Source organism: Poecilia reticulata, chromosome 1, assembly GCF_904066995.2.
Source record: "Poecilia reticulata chromosome 1, P_reticulata-male-v2, whole genome shotgun sequence".
Taxonomy (NCBI): domain Eukaryota; kingdom Metazoa; phylum Chordata; class Actinopteri; order Cyprinodontiformes; family Poeciliidae; genus Poecilia; species Poecilia reticulata.
The window spans coordinates 14,827,943-14,852,035 of NC_088830.1; the positions used below are offsets into that span (position 1 = coordinate 14,827,943).

The 24,093-nt window shown below is 39.9% G+C and overlaps 1 protein-coding gene across 2 annotated transcripts in view; it reads left to right on the plus strand.

Moving 5' to 3' along the window:
* Window positions 1-2,115: 2,115 nt before the first annotated feature.
* Window positions 2,116-24,093, plus strand: part of LOC103464230 (neuronal acetylcholine receptor subunit alpha-3-like) — a 29,174-nt gene continuing 7,196 nt past the window's right edge. Inside the window, exons 1-4 of one of the 2 annotated variants that reach the window (XM_017309918.2) lie at window positions 2,116-3,036; window positions 21,382-21,521; window positions 22,280-22,324; window positions 23,706-23,815. In XM_017309918.2, coding sequence (XP_017165407.1) covers window positions 2,979-3,036; window positions 21,382-21,521; window positions 22,280-22,324; window positions 23,706-23,815 — 353 coding nt within the window. In that variant the 5' untranslated portion in view covers window positions 2,116-2,978. The remainder of the gene's footprint in view (window positions 3,037-21,381; window positions 21,522-22,279; window positions 22,325-23,705; window positions 23,816-24,093) is intronic. The other variant, XM_017309551.2, reaches the window with a different exon arrangement.

Consider the following 24,093-nt stretch of genomic DNA (forward strand, 5'->3'; position numbering starts at 1 on the left):
ATAGTTTTGGCTGTGTTGAAATGAGAAGAAATGGGCAGCTGGCGAAGTCCTCAAAACGGGGAACGCTTAGCGGTGACAGATGTGTTATGAATGAAGAGGTCTGTTTCTGTTCACTTTTCCTTTAGTTCTCATTTATTTTGTTAGAACCTCATTTCATGTTTTTTTTCATCTTTGCACCTTGGTTTCTGTCTGAGTTTTGTTATATAATATAATATAATATAATATAATAGAATAGAATAGAATAGAATAGAATAGAACCTTTTCTATCCATTAATGTGGAAAATTGCCTTTGACTAGGATTACGCATAAATGGAGCAAAACAAACAAATATACAACAAAAGGGTACAGGTTGGAAGACAATAAAACCAGAAATAAATGCTAGTCTTATTTGTGTTAGTATTGTATCACTTCTTCTTCCAAATACCATCTACTCTGATTGTATTTGTTGCATTTGCTGTGATTCTTTGTTTTGATTTCCAATAAAGGTGTTCAACATTCTGCTTCAATCTCTAATCTCTCTCACATTTGGTTCTTCTCTCTGTAGTTTCACCTCAATGGGCCTGTAGTTCGCAATACTAACATTTGGGAATCAAAAATGTTTCTAAACCACAACCTTAAAGGATGTTAGAGTTAAAGTTGGAGTGTTTTCTGGAGTTATGGATTTATTTGTGCAGATCTTTAGCCGTTTTGTCTCCAGAGGTCTCAAGAGTCACTGAAAAATATCTTGCTGTCCATCAGCAGCGTTTTTTCTGTCCATACCAAACTACAGCATGCAGGTGGAAGAGCTTTGCTTGTTATATAAATAAATAAAAAAAAGAAGCGTTATTGTTTCAGGAAATCTCTTTTCATATTACAGTGCTGTTTTTTTCCCACTATGTCCATCTTGAAGAAGTGATGCCGTAATACCACTAGTGAACGTTCACCCAGGATTTCTGGGCTGAGTTATTATTCACGTCACATGTGAATCAAGAGAGTCAACTTTTACTGGAGGAAGATGACCACAGGCTAAATTATTCATTTGGAAAATTTGGAACATGCCATTATTGAATCAAAGTGTGTGTATTTATATTGGTTACATTTTGTCAGAATTGCCTGTAACTCACTAAAGTTCAAATGTTGTTTACAATGCCTTGCAAAAGTTGTACACATGCTTTAAAGTTTCTCTCCATTTATCTCATTACAAACATAAACTTCTTTTTTTTTCTCTGGGTTTTTAGATAAAACCATTACAAATGTATTTGTATTCAGCTCCTGAGTAAAAATACTTTGTAAAATTTCACTCACATCACAGCTGGGAACTGTTTTTGGGGTGTTATCTCTCTCAACTTTTCACATCTGGAGAAGAATATTGCCCTGCCCATGATGGCACTTACAGATCGGATTTATTCTCACTCAGGTAGTTTGATCCAAACCATCCCATTGTAGTTCTGGTTCTGTGTTTAGGGGAGGTGAACCTCGGTACCAGTCTCAAGTTGTTGCAGCCTCTAACAGGTTTTCTTTCAGCGTTATTATTCAGCTCCATCCATCATCAACTCTGACCAGCTGCCTTGTTACTGCTCAAGAAAAGCATCCTCACAGCGAGGATGGTGCAGTTTCCTTTTTTTTTCTGACAAAACTTAGTTTTTCTTACAAATTAAAATAGTGACGATGTCACTTGATTGTGCCACTTGAGCACACCTAAAAAAAAACACACAGAGCACACTCTGTGTTTTTTTTTAGGTGTCAGATAAAATGGGGGTGAATTGAAAGTTCACATGTTTAAAGTTTGATTTTGTTTGAAACAAGCAGTAGAAGCCATGCAACCTTTTCCTTGCAATTATGCATTACTTTGACTTTGTCCTATAAAAGTACACTAAAGTTTGTGGGAACTTCACAAAATGTAAAATAATAATAACAATAAAGAAATCTTTAAAGATGGGGATATTTTGTCCAAGGTTGTTAATGTAATGTTCAAGGATAATATTTTCAATACTTCTGCTAAAAGTATTTTCTGAAAATGGTTTTAACAGTGTAACGCAGTCATTCTCACATTTGTCCCCCCATCAAAACGCCCATTACTTTTTCTCCCCCCCATTTTCTCATCGGCTTGGGGTCTCATCTTGACTGAGTTTAGTTAGATGACGTTAAACCGAGCGTGTGAGTCTGGGGTTAAAATTAGCCCAATCAGCCTAATCTAGGAGCTTGTAAACAGGGGAGCTCACAGCGAGCCATGAGACGCACAGCCTCCTCTGCGCAACGCGGCGCAGTGCTGCAGTTTAGTGGCTGGGAACAGACACAGCACTCTTCATTAAACCTCAGCTTGTGACAGTTGTGACGTGCGATGATTGTGATATTATTAATTACCAATGGCAGATGTGAAGTGAAAAGAAGTTCAAAAGTCCGTCCGCAAACCACAAACAGCGGTCGTTTACACTCGTTTCCATGGTGCTAAACAGAGAGCTTTTTTATTTTATTTTTTTTCTCTGCTTTTACAAGTCGTCAAATTTTAACATCTGCCATCACTTTTTGGAAGAACTCGATAGTATCAGAAAGGCTACACTTTAGAAATGAATAATATTAACAACAACAAAGATAACCAGATAAGTAATTAGATTTTTTTTTACGAAGTTTTTTTTTTCTTTTTAAACAAACTAACCAATCTTTTTTGTTGTTGTTTCGTGACACTCCTAAATATAAACTTAAAGATTTGTCCGCTCCCGGATCTAATTTCCTCCCTGTGCTTCAAGTCGGAGTGGATGCGCCAGAGGGGAGCTGAGCGCTCATGAGGGAGGGACGAACCAAGTCAAGTTTGGATTCAGGAGCGCACGGCCACAGCGAGAGCGACGGCACCAGGGGAGACACGGAACATCTTCTCATTCTGTTCCATCTTATTTATTTCCCTCATTGACTACACTGACTGCTGTCCCGGTCTTTTTTTGTTGTTGTTGTTATTTTTGGAAATAAAGGGGGATCCTTGATTGGGCACACAGGAGGACAGAATGAAGCCTTCCATGGGGTTGACTTTGATGTTTCTTCTGATCGATTTGCAGACTCAAGGTAAGTGGTCTTTGCCCAAAGTAGCACTGCAGATCGGCTAGATTTGAAGCTTTTAAAAGCGCGATCACGATTTCAGATTAAATTGATCGGGTTAATAAGCAATGGGTGACGCGCTCTGTGCGCTTTTGAGCCTGTTTAGCACGCATCTTTTCTTCATGCCCACGAAGAATCCCTCCTCTTAAGTTTTGTTTGAATCTTTCAGTTGCTGGAAGTTTTAGCCTCTTGCTTTGCGTTTGTTCTCAAATCACCACGCACCCAAACAGCCCCATTTAGATCCTAATTATGAACATTAAAACTGCTCCCATTGACACAAACTGGGTCACTGAAATGGAATACAGAATGGCAGTGAAGGCAAATGAATTTTGATGAATGCAAATTTTGCTCCGAGGCAAGATTTTACGAAGCCATGCAGATTAATAATCTCTTTAGAGGACGTGTGCCCCCCTCCCCCCTCCTTGGTGAGGTGCTGATTTATACAGGGCACATTGTTTACTCTGGCAGAGGGTAGATGGGATGTCTTCAGTCAGGAGACTGAGTCAGCTGAAGGCATATGATATAAAACCTTCTCACAACGCTGAATGTCACCGCATAAATATGATGACCTTAGTTACTCACAGTTATGGCTAAACTATAAAAATAGTTTTCGGAAAAGATGGGAGTGTTTGCACATAGATTTTCAAGTCATTTGGATGTGTACGCACAGGTTTTCTTGAATCTTTTGCGAAATTATTCGTCATAAGAAGAAATGAGCTGGTTTGTTTTCAAGAAAATTGAGACTTGTTGGGGGGAAAAAAAAGAGGGCCAGAAACATGGCTTCGACTGAAGGAAGACTAAAGAGTCAATTAAGACTAAAATAAATGAAGACTATCTGGAAAAAGTCATAGCATGAAAAAGGAGCAACTGTCAGGAGGAGTGAAAGGAGGAACAAAAAATAGACTGATGATGCCAGGTAGAGATGAAGAGAGGGATGAGATCAGTGAGAAGAAGTAGACAATAAATTGTCTCATCAGATCAGAAATGAAAGGGGATGAATACGATTCGGGTGTGGTGAAGAACTTTAGTGAAAAGGTGGGATGTAGGGAAAATGATCTGAGGCTCCTGGAAACCAACCAGAATCCTAATCGCTGACCACTGTTGTAGAAAACTTGGTTCTGACCTGCAGGAATGTTTGCAATGTAGAAGCATGGCTTATCAAAGTCTCATGGTAAACATTTACTCCTGGGGCAAAAACAGCAGATGTCTGATTCACCATGGTGGCATCATGGTGAATCAGAATCTTCTGGTTTATCATCTTTCACATAAACCTTAAAAATAATATTCACTCCTCCTTTCTCTGTCTCCAATGGTTTGGTTCTCTCTTTTCTCTAGAGAAGAAAAGAATTAAAAGAATGATTCATTCATCGCCGTTGTGTTGTTGGGGATTTTTGTGGGTGTCTATGTGTGGGGGCGTTCCCTTTGAGAGGTGCAGCCAGCTGCATGTCACGTGGCCTTCAGCGACAGAAAGCCAGAGTTCGATTCATTTTACCCGTGTGTTTAATCAATCCAGTGCCATCTGCAATCATCTTTGTCTTGACGAAGCATTGTAGGTACGTTGAGTTTAATATATTGTTGTGCATCATTATTTTTATATTATTTCTGGTTGTTTAGATGTAAAATAATTTTGGATGTTTATTGTTTGCACAACTTTGCTAATTCATTTGGGACAGTATTTAATTTAGCTATGTTAAACTTATATGTACATGTTTACAAAAGACTGAAAGTGATGTATTCTTTTTTTGTTTGTATTTTAGTTTCACACTTCCTTAAATTCAATAAACCTGTGGATAAACGGTCAAGCTTCTTCAGAGTCTTGATATAAGGAAGAGTTTAGCTGTACTGTCTAGTTGCATTCTGTATGGCGAAGGCAGTATAGTGAAACTACAGCTTCTCTACGGACTAGACATCGCAGTTCAAGCTGGAAGACTCGAATACACATCGACGTACCCAGCCAGTGAATTATTATTACAACGTTCACGTCTCTAAATCACAAGAAAACAAGTAATTATGACAGAGGAAGCTGCTACGTGGGAGACACGATCTCAAGCTTCGTGTTCTTCAGTACAGTCAAGAGCGTCTACTACAGGGTCTGCTGCTGCTAAAGCAAGAGCAAAAGCTGAAGCAGCAAAAGCACGCCTCGCCTTTGCCGAAGAGGAGGCTAACTTAAAACTGCAAAAGGCTAAATTGGAAGCATCAATGGACATTCTGAGCATAAAAAAAGAAACAGCTGCAGCTGTCGCTGAAGCCGAAGCACTTGAAGCAGCTGCTGATTTGAAGAAAAATCCATCAGGTAACCAGCTTAACTGGGAAATAACTTCCTTAGAAGCCACCAAACGAACGAAAGAGTACGTTCTCAACCAAGGTCAACAGTTGGATGCTGATAAACAACTCACGCTTCCTTCAAAGCCACAGGTAGATGCTGATGCTTCACCTATGCCTGAGAATCTTATGCCAGACGTTAAGCCCTTCATTCCAAAGAAAATAATTCTGGATCCCAGTTATTTTGCCAGACTCCACAGCAGCAACTCACTTATGAGAAAAGCACAATTCGACCCGATCATGATCATTTTACTCCAATACGTCCCTCTACGCCACAAGTGAACGTCAGTGATCATCCCCCTCATTCATCATTTTCAAATCCTAAATTTGACGATTTGAACGTGAATGACTTCGTTCGCTATCTGGCTCGACGGGAACTGGTGTCTACGGGTTTACTCAAGTTTAATGATAAACCTCAGAACTACAGGGCTTGGAAACGATCATTTCAGTCTGCCATCCATGGTTTACGTTTGACATCCAGTGAGGAGATGGATCTTCTGCTGAAGTGGCTAGGCAAAGATTCAGCCGAACATGTGGAGCAAATTAGAGCAATCCACATAAACCACCCAGATGCAGGACTGGCTATGATTTGGAACCGGCTTGACCAAACATATGGCTCTGCGGAAATTATAGAAGATGCCCTCTTCAAACGAATTGAGACGTTTCCCAAAATAACGAACCAAGATTTTTCCAAGTTAATCAAGTTGAGTGATTTACTAAGCGAACTCTTGGCAGCTAAGGACGAAGGAGACTTACCTGGACTCACTTTCCTTGACACGGCAAGAGGCATAAATCCGATTCTGCGAAAGCTGCCTTTTAACCTACAGGAAAAATGGGCATCAGTAGGTTCATTGTACAAGCAAAGATATCAGGTCCCATATCCACCATTTGGTTACTTCGTGGACTTCATCAGTCAAGAAGCAAGCATTAGGAACGACCCAAGTTTCAATCTCAACTCTCAAGAGGACATTGCTCCAAAGGCTGAGCGGACAGCTTGGAACTCGAACAGATACAGAGAGGTTTCTACTCACAAAACCGAAGTTACCTCAAACACAAACGAGCTCTTCTCAAAATCTGATGATTGCAACAAAATGTGTCTTCTGCATAAAAAGCCACATCCTCTGCGCAAATGTCGAGCATTTAGGGAGAAGTCCATTGAAGATCGTAAGAACTTCTTGAAGGAGAATCATGTTTGTTTTAAATGTTGCTCCTCCACACTGCATGTCGCAAAAAACTGCACAGCTAAGATCCTGTGCGCAGAATGCAACAGCGAAAGGCATCCCACAGTGCTTCACCCTGGGCCAGCACCTTGGGCAGCAGAAGTAGATCCTCCATCAAGGCACGGCGGGGAGGTTGAAACCCCTGTTCAATCACAGGTCAATACCCAGTGCACTCAAGTTTGTGGTGGAGATCTTGCTGAGAAATCATGCTCTAAAATAAGCCTTGTAAAGGTTTATCCATCTGGGTCTAGGGACAAGGCTACGAGAGTCTACGCCATCTTAGACGAACAAAGCAACCGTTCGTTAGTTACCTCACAGTTCTTTGAGGTCTTCAGTGACACAAGTTCAAGTTCTCCTTACACCTTGAGAACATGTGCTGGAGTGAAGCAAGTATCAGGAAGAAGAGCTACCGGCTACGAAGTGGAATCTCTGGATGGAACTGTCCGTCTCCCATTACCAAGTCTTATAGAGTGTAATGACATCCCAAACAACAGAGACGAGATTCCAACTCCCGATGTAGCACTCCACCATCCTCATCTTAAGTCACTGACGCACCTGATCCCAGAGGTCGATCCAAAAGCACCAATCATGCTTCTTCTGGGCCGTGACATTCTCCGTGTTCACAAAGTCCGCAAACAGGTGAACGGCACACACAACCTGCCCTACGCACAGAAGCTGGATTTGGGGTGGGTGATAGTAGGCAACGTATGCCTGGGCAACGTGCACAAACCACCAACAGTTTGTACCTTCTTCACCACTGCTTCTGATATTGGACGTCCAACACTTTTCCAACCATGTCCAAATGTGTTTCATGTTAAGGAAATATATGGTGGATTTCCAGTCAACGAACGCATTCCAGCATGCTCAGAGGGTCATCTGTTTGTGAAGCTGACCATCTAGGATGCTCGGTGTTTCAGAGAACCAAAGATGACAACCAAGTAGCACCTTCGATTCAGGATGGGTACTTCATGAAGATAATGCAGGAAGGACTTTGCAAAGACCCAAGCAATAGTTGGATAGCGCCATTGCCTTTTAAACATCCACGCCCACGGCTTCCCAATAATAGGTCTCATGCGCTAAAGCGTCTCACATCTCTCAGACGCAACCTTGACAAGAAGCCTGAAATGAAAGAGCACTTCCTGAGCTTCATGGACAAAATGTTCAAGAATAACCATGCTGAGTTAGCTCCTCCACTCAGTGAAGACGAAGAAAGGTGGTATTTGCCCACATTTGGTGTTTACCACCCAAGAAAGCCAAAACAAATTCGAGTTGTCTTCGATTCGAGTTCCCAGTTCAATGGCATATCCCTCAATGATGTGCTGTTAACTGGTCCTGACTTGAACAATACACTCCTCGGAGTCCTGATTCGCTTCAGAGAAGAACCGATTGCCTTCACAGCAGACATCGAGCAGATGTTCTACTGTTTTCTAGTTAAAGAGCAGGACAGAAACTTTTTACGTTTCCTTTGGTTTAAAGACAATGACCTCTCCAAAGACATTGTTGAGTATCGTATGAGAGTCCATGTCTTTGGCAATAGACCGTCTCCCTCAGTGGCCATCAATGGTCTGCACCAGTCTGTTCGAGGTGGTGAGTTTCATGTCGACAGTGATGTTCAGCATTTTGTGATGCATGACTTTTATGTGGACGACGGGCTGAAGTCTCTACCCACAACTGAGGCTGCCATCAGCTTGCTCAAAAGAACACAAGACGTTCTCTCAAAGTCAAACCTGAGACTGCACAAGATTGCTGCTAATAGCAAGGAAGTCATGGAGGCTTTTCCACCATCTGATCGGGCAAGTGATTTAAAAGAGCTAGATCTTGACGTCGATCAGCTTCCAATGCAACGCAGTCTTGGACTCTGCTGGAACCTCCAGACAGACTGTTTTCACTTTAGTGTCTCAAAGGAGATAAAGCCATACACTCGACGTGGCGTCTTATCTACAATCAACAGTCTGTACGACCCTCTTGGTTTCGCGGCACCAATCACTATCCAAGGCAAGGCAATCTTAAGAGAGCTCACAGCAGGTAGTGGAGATTGGGACGCCCCTCTACCAAAGGAAGGGGAGGAAGCTTGGATTGCATGGAGAGCTTCTTTGACCGAACTTTCTCAACTTCCAATTCCCAGATTGTACACCAAATTGTCACCTTCAGGTGCTGACAAGAAAGAGTTGTGTGTATTCTGTGATGCGTCAACTAAAGCTATTGCTGCGGTTGCATATTTGAAAGTCACAGATGATGAAGGTATCAATCGGGTTGGGTTTGTCATGGGAAAAGCCAAACTGGCCCCACGTCCAGAGCATACAATCCCGAGACTAGAGCTCTGTGCAGCGGTGCTGGCTGTTGAGCTAGCTGACTTAGTGTCTGCAGAACTGAACTTTCAGCTCAACGATGTATCTTACTATACAGACAGTAAGGTTGTTTGGGCTATGTTCACAACGAAACCAGGCGGTTCTATGTATATGTCAGTAATCGTATACTACGGATCAGAAGATCATCGAACCCAAATCAATGGCACTTTGTACCTACAGATCAGAACCCAGCAGATCATGCAACCCGGTTTGTTGTTGCTGGTCAACTCATGCATACCAACTGGTTGGCTGGACCTAAGTTTCTCTATTCACCTGAGGTTGTGGTCTCCGAAAGAAGCTACGATCTGGTTGAGTCAGATACAGATCCTGATGTGCGACCTTTAGCATCTACTTTGAGCACAACAACATCCCCTGATCATCTAGGTTCCCAACGATTTGCTAGATTTTCTTCCTGGAAGTCACTCACCTGTGCAATGGCCCGCCTTGTTCACATAGCACATCTTTGTCATCTCAAGGCAGCACGAAGCAACTCCTGCAGAGGCTGGCATTACTGCGAGTCACATGTCAGTGTTGAGGAGAGAAATCAAGCTTCAGCCATCATCATCAAATCAGTACAAGAGGAGACATATTCCCAGGAAATGAAGTGCATTCAGGAACAGAAAAGGATACCACAAAGTAGCCCTCTAAAGAACTTGGATCCTTTCATTGCCATGGACGGTCTGCTAAAAGTTGGAGGTCGCCTTCATCAGTCCAACCTGGGTCAAAGTGAGAAAACTCCAGTGATTATACCAGCACAGCATCATATTGCTACTTTGATCATTCGACACCACCACGAGCAGGTACATCATCAGGGCCGACTCTTTACTGAAGGTGCCCTTCGGTCAGCTGGCTTCTGGATCATTGGTTGGAAGAGGAAAACAAGCAGCATTATCCATCACTGTGTGATCTGTCGACGGCTCAGAGCTCCCGTTAGTGTTCAGAAAATGGCTGACCTCCCAGCAGCTCGCCTTTCTACAGAACCTCCTTTTACACATGTTGGACTTGATGTCTTTGGTCCTTGGATCATCTGCGCACGACGGACAAGAGGTGGTCTTTCACATAGTAAGCGCTGGGCTGTAATATTCACCTGTATGAGTGTGAGAGCCATTCACATTGAAGTCATTGAATCCCTTGAATCATCTGGCTTTATCAATGCCTTCAGACGATTCATTGCAGTTCGTGGACCAGTCAAACACATTTACTCGGATCGTGGCACAAACTTTATCGGTGCTTGTAAAGAGATGAAAATACCTTCTAACATGGACAATACCACCATACAAACCTACCTGTCAGATCAAGGTTGCGTGTGGACATTCAATCCTCCACATGCCTCTCATTTTGGTGGGACATGGGAGAGAATGATCGGACTTGCAAGAAGGATTCTTGACTCTATGTTTCTCCAGATGAAAGACAAACTTACTCATGAAGTCCTGACAACTTTCATGTCAGAGGTCGCAGCAATCATTAATGCTAGACCTCTAGTTCCTGTGACCACTGACCCTGATGATTCATTCATCCTAACTCCTGCTGCTTTACTCACTCAGAAAATAAATGTTGTTCCAGTACCTGCAGGAGAGTTTGGAGCTTCAAACCTTTACAAGCGTCAGTGGCGCCAGGTCCAACATTTATCTAACACTTTCTGGGACCGATGGAGGAAACAGTTTCTCCCAACACTGCAGCCACGCAGAAAGTGGCTGGTAACTCAACCAAACATTACACCAGGAAGTGTTGTACTCCTCAAGAACATTCAGTTGGCAAGAAACGAATGGCCTCTTGGACTTGTGACACAGACTTTCCCGAGCAAAGATGGCAAAGTCAGAAAGGTAGAGGTCAAGGTCTGCAAAGCAGAAGGCTCTTCACTCTTCCTTAGGCCTGTCACAGAGATAGTGCTTCTCTTCTCTCCGAATGATTAAGGACTGTTATGGTCTAATGAGTGGCATGGGAGCACGCCAGGCGGGGAGTGTGTTGTTGGGGATTTTTGTGGGTGTCTATGTGTGGGGGCGTTCCCTTTGAGAGGTGCAGCCAGCTGCATGTCACGTGGCCTTCAGCGACAGAAAGCCAGAGTTCGATTCATTTTACCCGTGTGTTTAATCAATCCAGTGCCATCTGCAATCATCTTTGTCTTGACGAAGCATTGTAGGTACGTTGAGTTTAATATATTGTTGTGCATCATTATTTTTATATTATTTCTGGTTGTTTAGATGTAAAATAATTTTGGATGTTTATTGTTTGCACAACTTTGCTAATTCATTTGGGACAGTATTTAATTTAGCTATGTTAAACTTATATGTACATGTTTACAAAAGACTGAAAGTGATGTATTCTTTTTTTGTTTGTATTTTAGTTTCACACTTCCTTAAATTCAATAAACCTGTGGATAAACGGTCAAGCTTCTTCAGAGTCTTGATATAAGGAAGAGTTTAGCTGTACTGTCTAGTTGCATTCTGTATGGCGAAGGCAGTATAGCCGTGGTAACTGAAATGTTGTCCCTCTGATTTCAGACACGAGTCCTCTTGGAGTAATTCAAACCACAAATTATTTCATTTGTCGGTTGTACTCTATTGTTGTTGATTATATAATGAATTAACAATACTGATGGAAATCAGTTGCCTTCGCTTGTTTTAGCGGTACCAAAAAAAGAGTCCCACTTTTTCACATTGCGAGTAAAATTTTTGTGATCTAATATTTGTTGTCTTTTCATATTGTTAAGCTCAGTTTCAGGCAGTAATTCAGAATTTCTTTTTGCCTCTCATTGCTTGGTTTCATCCATCCATTTTCTTGACACCCTTGTCCCTTAGTGGGGTCGGTCGGGTTGCTGGTGCCTATCTCCAGCTAACGTTCCGGGCGAGAGGCGGGGTCACCCTGGACAGGTCGCCAGTCTGTCGCAGGGCAACACAGAGACACACAGGACAAACAACCATGCACACACACACACACACTCACTCACACCTAGGGACAATTTGGAGAGGAGACAGTCATGTTTTTGGACTGTGGGAGGAAACCGGAGTACCCAGAGAGAACCCACGCATGCAAACTCCATGCAGAAAGACCGGGGCCGGGAATCGAACCCAGTACCTTCTTGCTGCAAGGCAACAGCTCTACCAACTGCGCCACTGTGCAGCCCTGCGTGGTTTCATCTCAAACTTAGTGTTAGTGTTCATGTTTTTTTTGTTTGTTTTTTCCCCAAGGGATTTTATCGCTTTGCATCTATTGATGGGTTCTCTTTCATTGCAGAAGTCTCATGTGGGATCACTTCACAGCCATGTTTTTTTTTTGTCATAAATTTAGTTATATTTAAAAAGTGTTTTGTTTTTGTTAGTTTTTTTTACTCTACTGCCTTTAGTATGGAGGTTTAAATGTGTCTGAATGAGCGGATGAATGAATTGCTGAATAAGTAACGGAGCAGGTTGACCCAGAAGAAAACATGATACGCATCATTACAGAATCCCAAAGAGAGAGAAAAAAAATTATTTGAATAATTTCTTCTGACAAAAGCAATAAAGGTCGCAGTAATGATCCACTTATTTAATTACCGGTAATGACCACAAATGAATGATTAACACTCAGAAACGCAGGAGCTGCTCTTCAGAGTTAGGGGTGCTACAGATACATTTGGAGTAACATTGAGATATTTTCTTTCAGCGTAATCTTTAGCTTCCAAGTATAGAAAACAGACAGCCCCTCATCCTCCGCAAGCAGAACTTGTGCACTCAACAAACTTTTTGACCGCAGGAAAATGTTTGTGCAAGTTCATGGTAGAGTATGCCACGCTCATGTATTATGCAACATCAGACCACAGACTGATGCACTGCGATTGAGCGATCGATGTGAGGGTTGTTCCTTACATGGAAATAGACATCACATCCTTTTCTTCACAGCCCGATGCAGACGTGGAGGATGTTTCATTGTGACTTTTATGCACATTTAATTACAAAAACAAACAAACAAAAACAAAAAAAAAACAGAAACAGAATATCCATAGATGGTGCAGAGTAACGACGCCTGAGGTGATTTTAAAGTTAAACAATGTGGGCATGTTTGTCTAACTGCTCATTGTGTTGAAACAGAGGCATTCGGATTTAAATGCATGACTGATGATCCGGTGAGCTGTGGTGTGCGTGTGTGTGTGCGTGTGTGTGTGTGTGTGTGTTTGTTCAGTTGTGTGGTAGCAAGGTTAAAGTCACAGTATTTATAAAGCAGCAACACAGAACAAAAGGGTGTGTGGTATTTTTTATTTTTTACAAACTGAGTCACAAAGGTATATCCTACTGCAGCCCTCACAGTTTCTCTGCCACTTTTCGACTTGCTGCTTACATCAGTTTACATTTTAACACAACTTCTCCAGATGCCACATTAGAGGCTGGTTTGACTTTGCAGATAATTCTGGAACCAAAGAGCAAAGATTTCTGACTCATATAAGGTTTGATTTAGAGGTAATGATCTTCCAGGGCTGCACAGTGATGCAGTTGGTAGAGCTGTTGCCTTGCAGCAAGAAGGTTCTGGGTTCGATTTCCGGCCCTGGTCTTTCTGCATGGAGTTTGCATGTTCTCCCTGTGCATGTGTGGGTTTTCTCCTGGTACTCCAGTTTCCTCCCACAGTCCAAAAACATGACTGTCAGGTTAATTGGTCTGTCTAAATTGCCCCTAGGTGTGAGTGTGTGTGTGCATGGTTGTTTGTTCTGTGTGTCTCTGTGTTGCCCTGAGACAAACTGGCGACCTGTCCAGGGTGACCCCGCCTCTCGCCCGGAACGTTAGCTGGAGAGGCACCAGCACCCCTCCCGACCCCACTAAGGGACAAGGATCTTAGAAAATGGATGGATGGATGGATGGATGATCTTCCAGTGGGAAAAGCAAAACAGCAATATAACAAGAAAAAAAAAACATACAATGCTTTAATGAAACTATTCAGCTAAATCAGCTTATGTTCAATTTCAATTTGTCATTAATAATTTATGGCATTTAAAAAATAGGTAATTCTGACTGATCTGAAACAAAAGAAGTTTAGTGTGATTTCCCTTCACATAGTAAGAAAAATATCATTTATTCACTGCATATAAACATTTAGTTTCAACTGTAAGCTTCTGAATATGAAGAAAGTAAAACACAAATTAAAAAAAATGCTAAAGAACTCTCTTATTATTATTATTATTATTATTATTATTATTATTATTTTTATTTTTATTTTTATTTTTATTTTTTATTTTATGCATTTAACCAAAATCAAACTATCTAATGATTTCCATACCAGTTTCATCTTGATAAGAGAAGCAGTGTTTATCTTTGAGGATCAGAAGAGAAAAGCTATTATGGACAGCTCTTCTTGGAAGGATATAAAGAGACTAACCTGCTGAGTTTGTGTGCTGCATTTATTTAGCTCCTCTGTTTCTTTTTACTCTTCTTTTACAACCTTAAGAGCCCAGCACAACACTTCACTCACAAGTCTCCGAGGTTCAGAAGCTGTCGTCTTTTTGTTCTTCAGCTTTGTTCTCTTTTCTTCGGGTTTTCCTGCACAGCTGAACCCCTTGCGTTTGCTACCGGCGTGTTTTTATCATAAATATGCATTGTTTTGTGAGAGATGAAGACCTCCTCATTTATGCCCATCTATGTTTCCCTCCCTCTGTGCGTCTCTCTTACTCACTCTGCTTTAAAAGCATTTGCACGCTCAGGGGAGAATGGAGGCCAAATGGCTCCCTAACGCAAGCCTTCAGCACGACCCATAAAATGTTCTCTTGTTTTCCGTCACTTGCTGCATCTCATCCCCCACTTCCAAATGTCAGCGAGACTGTAAACCACGTTTTCCTCCCAGTAAAAGCTCCAAAGATGCAGGAGGATCTCCATACATTAATCTCTCCGGGTCAAGTTGAGGTCAAATTGGCGCTGAAAACATTTATTTTCGCTTTCTAAAATTGGAATGTTAACAGCATCTACTCAAGGATGCAGCACTTAAACTATATGCTTCTTATAATTGCTGCCTTAACTCTAGCGTAACATTTTCTTGTCTGTATCAGCTGCTCATGAAACCTCCATAACTTAGATTGCCTTTCTACTCTGGTTTTGACATTGCCTGCATGTTGAGTTGAATAATTGAAAATATACAGTGGAATGCATTAATTGTAGATGCTCTGGATTCTAATTTGCCACAGCTCTGGTCTTCTCACATCTCCTGTTTCATTTCTCTGCATCTCCACTCATTTCTTTTTTTTTTTGGTAAGATTTACTTGATCTATCTCAGCTAATCCCAGGTATCAAAAAAAGTCTGGATACCGATGCACATATCTGCAAATTTAGTGTAGTCTAGAAAGAAATTGTTATTCCACATGTTGTAGCTTATATCAGGGATCTGTTGCTTATCAGACAACATTTTTTTTTTGTTTTTTACCAAAATACAAGTAGATAATCAAGATTCAGGACTTTTCAATGTATGCCCCATCAGATTAACACGGGTGACACAAAAAAAAGACAGCTGCAATTTTCACAATTACACAAAGAAACTGAATTTCAATGGAGGAACTAAATAACTAAAAACAGAAACTTATTTGTCTTGTTTGTTGAAGAAGAGTGGAAATTACAACTAGGTTTCCTTTCAGACAAAGATGTGTGTATCTCCGTGTTTTTGTTCCAGCACAAATGATTCAAACGACTGCGTGCCATCATGTGCTGCAGAAGCCTGTTAATCGCCCATTCCTGTAAGTCTGGTACAGATACAATGTGAAATAGTTCAAGAAATAGAGGTTTTTTATTTTATTTTATTTTTTTGTAAAACACTACATGTATAAAAATTGATAATTAAAGTTTAAGGGCTCACACATGGTTGATGTAACATGCTAATTTGGGGGATTTTTTTGCTTAAAGTAAAGGTCATAAGAAGAACCTCCACCATGGCTGGAAACCAGAGTTTCATTAGAATCATACACATTTATGTAGAAACGCATAAACTCCACGCAAAAGGCCCAGCTGCAATTCAATCAAAGAGTCTTAACAGTGGTTCATTGGCTCCTAGCTCAAGGTTGTGTAGATACATGATGTTTGTCTGGAAACATTTAATTGATTTAAAGTTAGACACTCATGGAATCAAATGGAAATGCATTTCCTTGACTCACTAATTACTCCTCCACATATCTTTTCCACAAAACATTTTCATCCTAATCCGCCTCTGAGCTCCTCATGGCCATTAAAAAAAAATAAAAATCACAAAGACAGCAGTGACCTGCACAGTTTTAATAATGGCAAAAACATCAACGCTTTCCATACATTTTCATTGAAGGCAGTCAAACTTAGTGCAGCGATCTTATTTTTGTTACTCAGACAAGCTGATTGCTGTCTTTTCACAAAACTCTTCTCTCTCTATCTGTGGAGAAACTGTCGATTATGTTAAATAAAACAGATCAAGTCAAAATGTATGTAATTTGTATGTTACTAGACCAACTAAATAACATTCATTGGATGGTTACTAGTTTTGTGTTTTGCAAAGTGTAAGAAATGTATTGTCATTTCACAAAATTTATTTTGAATAATTTCTGTAATATTTCATCCTAGTTTAAAGCAAAGTTGCTTCTCTTGTTTTAATGCAAAAGCCTTCTAAGGTATCATAAATGTGCTCATAACGCTCCACAGTTTTAAAAACACACTGCAATGATCCCGTATGGAAAACTGTCACAAATATAAAACGAGACAGACATAAAATCTGAATTTTTGTGAGGCATTTCTTTGTCAAAAGCCATTTCCAGACACACGTAGCGTACGAGAAAAATCGAATGAAAACTGGCAAAAATTATGAATTGAGAAAAGAACAATTTGAAAAACTTGAGAAAAGAACAAACGCACATTGTTTGTTTTCATCTCAGCTTTTGAATTGTTACAGATCCGTATCTATATACCATTTCCTGCTTTTGTTTTTATTCCCCTTCAGCTTTTAAAGCAACATTTGTATGTGGAAAGTGCCAGAGACTGTGGCTGCTTATGCTGTGTGAACCGTTCATGCTTCCTTTGCTCTGCTCCCTCGATCGCCTCTTCGGCAAAGGAAAACAAAAGCTTGATGAAATTGATTTGTTCAGCAGCTGAACCATGACTGGTTGAGCTGTAAAGGAGGGTTAGCGAGCTGTCAGCTGCTAACTTCTTCAGTATAGTGGCAGGAATACATTAAAAGCAGTATTCCTATTTTTAATGTTTGCTTACTGGCAAATTATTTCACATTTCAAGTGCTTTTGTGGATGAAATTACTTTCTTGTTAAAATATATATATACTCTTTATCACAACATGTGTGTTTATCTAGGTGTAATAATAGATATTTAAACATAATTACTGATGGTAAGAAGTAATTCACCTGTGGCTGATTTTTGATTCTCCACATGAGAGACATCCTGCCGTGTTAAATGTTTTAAGTCCATATGATGTGTGTGGATTTAGTCAGTAGAAAGTATCTCTCCTGTGTTAAAGCAAAGATTAGACATCATGACAGCATTTTTATGTTTTTTGATTTAAAAATACAGGATATCTTCTATTTTGTGTCACCTTATAGATTCTTTTCCTTAAATTTATATGACAATTTGACGTTTTTCTCTGCCTCGCTGGAATCTCCTCCGAAGTTTCCCTGCTTTTTAAAACTCCATTTAAAGCAGCGCTGCCAAGTACTGAGCATCTATCAGACAGCAGGCTCAGAACTCTGGATTCAAATAATCTCCTGAGTGACATCTTAAGAAGGCTTTGCTTTCAGCTTCTCTCCTCTCCTTTTTCACTTCTTCTTCTTTTCATCTAGGTGTTTTTTTATTTTTTTTAATTTTCATTTTTATTTTTGGTTAACTCTCGTGTTGTCTCTGGAGGCCTGCCATCGAGAGTTCATCAGCAGCGGGGTTCATGGTGTCATTGTTGTGTGCAGCGTTGATGAGAGGTTATCTACTGTGTCTGAAGGCGGGAACTTGATGAAAAAAAAGGATTGGCAGGATTTCGTCAGCAGTCCATTCCAATTAACTCTGTTCTTTTTGCTTTTATCTTCCCCAGTTTAATTTAGTCAAATGATGATAGTATTTTAAAAGGTTTTTGGAGACAAACACTGAAAGCGACCCAAGATTTCTTTTCATATCATGCTTCCTATTTCATATTTTTTTTTAGTTTTCTCTGCTCTTTGCTGCCCATCGTCAAAGGAACAAGCCTTTCAAGTCCTTCCACCAGTGTAGTTTTTTTGTTATCAGTCCAGAAATAATGGGGACACCAATGCTTTACACAGTAAAACTTTACTTACAATATGGATCATTTGTATGGAAACCTCTAAAAATATTTGTGCATGTGCAGAAACAAGAAACTGAATAGAAACGGGGTAAAACTGAAGTGACAATATGCATTATTTTGGCCTCAGGGGGGTTAATTAGAGGACATCAGGGCATTAAACAGATGCTAAAACTAAACATCCACAGATACCTTCACTGATGATGAGTCACCGTTTGTACATTGAATATCACTTAGAGAATATCACAGCAAAGTTCAAATTTCATTGGGACTTTGTTAACTTTGTGATGTGAGCTATAGTACTGGAAGAAAAAAAAAACCTGTTTTTATCGGTGGCCAATAATCTTTAACCCCTCACAGTGATGTAACTTAAAACTGTAATGACAATATTTTCTCGTGTAGATCTGCGTCATTGATTTTTACTCAAAAATGTCCAGCAATAAGATAAGACCTTGACAGCCCTTTGAGTCAATTCTGACAGCTACAGAGTAGTTTAATAATTCACAATCCAAGAGATTACCACGTTCACAGAGCGGTGTTGAGTTTGGACAGCCGACAGTGATGAATGCCTTTAACAGAACAGCAGAGCCAATGAAAGCCTTTTCACCAAACCCGAGGCCTTGCAGAAGGAGGAATGCAGCACTTGTCAATTGCTTTAATAGTCAGCAGAGACTGAATCAGCTGGCTCTAACATGGTTTTGTTGTGACTGCTCCTTAGTAGGTGAAAAGTATTTTACCCTTTTCAAGGTGGAAAAGCTCTTCTTCCCCACTTTGTCAAAATGCATGAATACTCTTGGATAAAAGGAGCAGAGAGGAGGGTCTTACATAAAATCAATCTTTGTTGCTTTCACCAAGTGCCGCCTCACAGAGTTCCCATCCCCGTGCCTCTTCCACTCAACTCCTCCTCAACTCCTCCAGACGGTGGCAGCAACTAGCAAACACCTGGTGGAACTGCATGTCTGCTGGTCTTATCATACAAACAGTGCAACGCTCCTAAGGATGGCTGTTAACTGCATAATGGAGGAGCATTGTTGTGATGACGTGCTGAAGGCAGAGTGTCACCTCCTTTAAGAGAAGGAGCTTTTTAAAGAGACAGAGGCCAAATTTAAGGCATTTAAGCTTATTTACGTAGAATATATTTAACATCTGAAGGTATATAGATACATAGGGCCTTTGCAATATACACCAAATACAAATTTCAGATTCTCAAGTTTGGTATTCTTTTGAATGGTATTCTTTTGTTGAGCAGCAGCAGGTTTTCCTTCCTTGAATATCAGGGGTCCTCAAATCCAGCCCTCGAGGGCCGGTGTCCTGCGACATTTAGATGTGTCCCATGTTCAACACACCGCAGTCAAATGGCTGAATCACCTCCTCAGTACGCAGTCATGTTGCTGCTAATGACCTCATTATTTGACTCAGATGTCGAGCCAGAGACGCATCTGAAACCTGCAGGACACCGGCCCTTGAGGAACAGTTTTGAGGATCCCTGGTTTAGAATCACGTTCCACAGAAAAGTCAGCAAACAGGTGAATCGGCAAATATAGGCAGGTATACAGTGCATTGTGAAACAAATAGCTGCACCTAGCATTAAATCCACAATCACTGACATTAGTCCCTTGCATGGCACAAAAAATGAACATTTAAATTACTTGTTTGCATCTGACTTGGCCAAATACCAAAGACCAGTCACCTCTGATCCCCGACGGACATTGTGATATTAACGCAGATATTTAGAAAGATATATATATATATATATATATATATATATATATATATATATATATATATATATATAAAAGATATACATTTTTTAGATATAAATCTAAACAAGCTATCGTGTTTAAAAAGTGCAGGAGTGATCCCTAACGTCATTCAGCTGGATTCCGTTGTTTTTGCAGTCAATTGTAACACTCACGTCTTTTAGATTTCTATTATTAAGCTTTTATTTGAGTGTTTATTTCATTTTTGCACACATACAAGTTTTAAGCTTTGCTCAAAGAAAAGCTTAGTAACAGAAATCTAAAAAACTTTGCGGAAAAAAACTTGAGAAAGTAATTGGTCCTCTCACCTTCTATGCCTGCACCAAAATAAGAACAATATTTCGTATCTTATCCACAGGCTATAGTCAACGTCTCTAAACTGGGCTAAAATAGCTTCTTCCCCTTGGTTGACATCTTCACGTTGTCCCTCAGGCAACCTACGTCAGGACAACTTGTAAATACAACTGCAAATATGTTCTTTTTGCTAAATGTAGTCATGAAATGAGGCATCCAGACAGATACACACCTATATTAGGTTAATAGTGAAATATTTGTGGCTCAACTCACCGTACAGGATTAATCAGGGGAAGAGAGCAGATATGCTTGTCAGAGCTTATTTCACTTTTATTTACTTCTTTTGTAAATACTAATCCCAGGTATTTTAATACCTGCTCAAATAAACATATCCAAGAGTTGATGTGTGCCCACGCAGGGCAGAGTCTCCTGGTTTGACAGGGTTTGTTTTGGAGCTGTTATGAAGCTAGAGACGGAGGGAGAGAAGAAAGCAAATGTTGAAATTAAGAGGAAATACTAAGCAAATTTTAGGATAAATACTCCATTAAATCTATATTGGTATTTATGGGCCATGGGTGAGGCGATAATTTCCCTAAGCGTGTTCAACAAAATGAAAACAAAGAAAGAAAATATGTCTTTATTCGTTTGGCCCTTCAACACTGGAAGTTTTCCCTCATCTCAGACTTGCTCAAAGAAAACTTCTTACTCTGATCTCAGCAGCGAAGAGATACTCTAAAGAGAGAATTTTGCAGATGGTTCATCGAATGTCTTAAAACATTAACGGCACAAATTCAAAAAGCTCATTAATAAGAAGCTGCATCAAAATTAGAAGGAGACGAAGCCTGGCTTCCCCCAGCTCTCAATCAAAGTCATCCCCAACTCGACTGAATCTGATTAGACGGGCTGTAGAGGATGGCTGCAACCAATCAGGTTCGCCTTGAACTCCCTCTTTTCTTTTCTTTCTTTTACACTTTTGGTCACATTTTTCTCTCTCTACTCTTTCTTTCTTTCTTTCTTTCTTTCTTTCTTTCTTTCTTTCTTTCTTTCTTTCTTTCTTTCTTTCTTTCTTTCTTTCTTTCTTTCTTTCTTTCTTTCTTTCTTTCTTTCTTTCTTTCTTTCTTTCTTTCTTTCTTTCTTTCACTTCAGACTGTGTCGCATCCAAGGCAGAGGACCGGCTCTTCAGGAAGCTTTTCAGACGGTACAACCAGTTCATCAGACCAGTGGAGAACGTTTCTGACCCTGTTACCGTGGAGTTTGAGGTCTCCATCTCGCAGCTTGTTAAAGTCGTAAGTTTTTCTCTTCGCACGCATTTCAGAGAATTCAGTACATCCATGTGTCATATTTTAACTTATTCTTTGTGTCAAAATCAGTCTTTGTGAAAAGGAATGTGTTTTCCGTGATCGTCACATTGCCCAGCTTTTGATAAAAAAAATAAATAAATACAAAAAAATAAAAGCCTTTTTATAGTTCGTCCAATTTCAGAGGCTTATGCGGCTCTGGAGTTTGCTATTGCGATTTGTGACTTGTTGGCTGTAAGTTTGTATCTGAAAGCACGTTTTTGTTCAAATCTCTCAAAAGACAATCTTCAGAATAGGAGAAAAAAAAATACCTGGGACAAACTTTTCAGATTGGACTCACATGTAGTTACACGTATCTGCATGCTCAGCAAGGTGAGATTAAGCTGAAGGCGAGTGTATCGATCTGTGTGTGTGCGTGCTCTGACGAATGTGACACACATGTGGGTCTGTGGTTCAGAGTCTGGCTGATGGGCTTTTTTGGGCGGCTTGTGTAAAGTCGTGAGAATCACTGGACTGTAAATCAAACCTGAATGGTCAATACAGAGAACGGCAGCGAGGCGGTGACACACCTGCACCTCTTCGTATTATTAAGTTGACCTTTTCAGCTGAGCAACTTCTGCACCAGAAAACACAAATTGAAAGAAAGGATTGTCTTTTTGTTCACTGTAAATTAATAATAATTCCCAAGGTTGTTGTCACAACAACAACATCTAACTTTCCTATTCTTCTCTGCTGTTTCTGTGCAGGATGAGGTGAATCAGATCATGGAAACAAATTTATGGCTCCGACATGTGAGTTCACAATACACAAGGATTATGAATGTTTTTGCCACGCACTGTAAGTACAAAAATATAAATAAATAATACCATTTAAATATGCATACCCTTTGAAAAAGTACCACAGCTCACCATTAAATAGGGGAAAATTGAACTTTATGATGAATTGAAATTTGCATCTCTAATTACTTTTTTTAATCTAATTTATTTAGATTTTTCAGATCTATTTGTTTTCTATCTATTTGTATCAACTTTGTTGGTGCTTTTTTTTTTTACACAATTTTACAGCATTTTGTTTGAATCTCAAGAAAAACACCAACTGATTTCTGTGTCAGTAAATTTGCCTTTTGATTGAATCTCTAGGGCACAATAATCTACAATACCGCAGCCCATCGAGAATTATCCCGGCAATCATAATGCAAACTCGGTGGATGGATAAATGGAAAAACCAGTGTAGCATGAACTGGTTAATTAAAAATCTTCCAGGTCATGACTGAGCATTAATCCGTCTCGCTAATGAAAAAAAAAAAATCATCTAGAGCGACATCCAAATAGCCAAGACTAATGGATCCACAGCTCATAAAACGTTACCTGCAGGTATTTTGGCAGAATAAGTGAACGCACTGATCTGTTATTTGCCAGTGAAGAATTTATTCATGCTTTCTGAGCTACTCGCCGTACAAGCATGTCTACTGTCGGTAGCTTCATTCTTTAAAAAAAATTGGAACCAAGAAAATCGTTTTTCACAAGTATTGCAGGGGCAAAAGAAAGAGTGTTGATCAGTGAAATTTTACTGCATGGTGTTGTACTTACATGCCTTTCCACACCAGAGAAAAAGTTCTGATTGCAAGTACTTTTTTTTCTCATTTACAAAGAGATGCAACGTCTTCAATAAACAATAAACAAATTAATAATGTGTATGGTATCAATATTATCATTTGGTTTTGTGAGAATGTGGTTTGGGACTTCCTGAATATGTTTCTTTTGTGAAAAACAAAAAGTCTCTCACACAGATTAAAACTTGTCAATTTTTAGGCTTTTCACTGGTTATATAATCTTCAATGGATCTTCATCTTTCAAACATTAATTATACTTTATATCCTAGCATGTTTAGCTGCTTTGTCAACTACCCTGCTTCATATGAAGACCGGCAGTAAAAATATAATTCACAAATTATCAAAGAATCCTAACACTTAAAGGAGTTCCTTGTAACATCATTTTAGGAAAATTTGTATAATTTCTGGAATTATACAGCCGGATAAATTCCCAAAGCAAGGTGTTGTACTGCACATGTCAAGCCAGAAGTTGCTAACACAATCTTGCAGCCACACATTGCCAAAAGAAAGGTAGAGTATTAAAAAACAGGAAACAGCCGTGTTTGATTTCTCTCTTCCAGATTTGGAACGACTACAAATTAAGATGGATGCCAGCAGAGTTTGATGGGATTGAATTCATCCGAGTTCCCTCAAACAAGATTTGGAGACCTGATATTGTTCTCTACAACAAGTGAGGCTTATCATCATCATCATCATCATCATCATCATCATCATCATCATCATCATCATCATCATCATCATCATCATCATCATCATCATCATCATCATCATCATCATGTTGGAGTGACAAAGAGCTACGTGTGCATGAATATTTCTTGATTACTATTAGGAGCAAAAGATAAGACAGTTGTTCAGTGTTTTGAATAATTTCAAAACATCTTGATTCTAATTTATAAAGTTAAAAAAAGTAACTGCAAGTACAATAAATGAGACCTGAAGTGCTTCAAA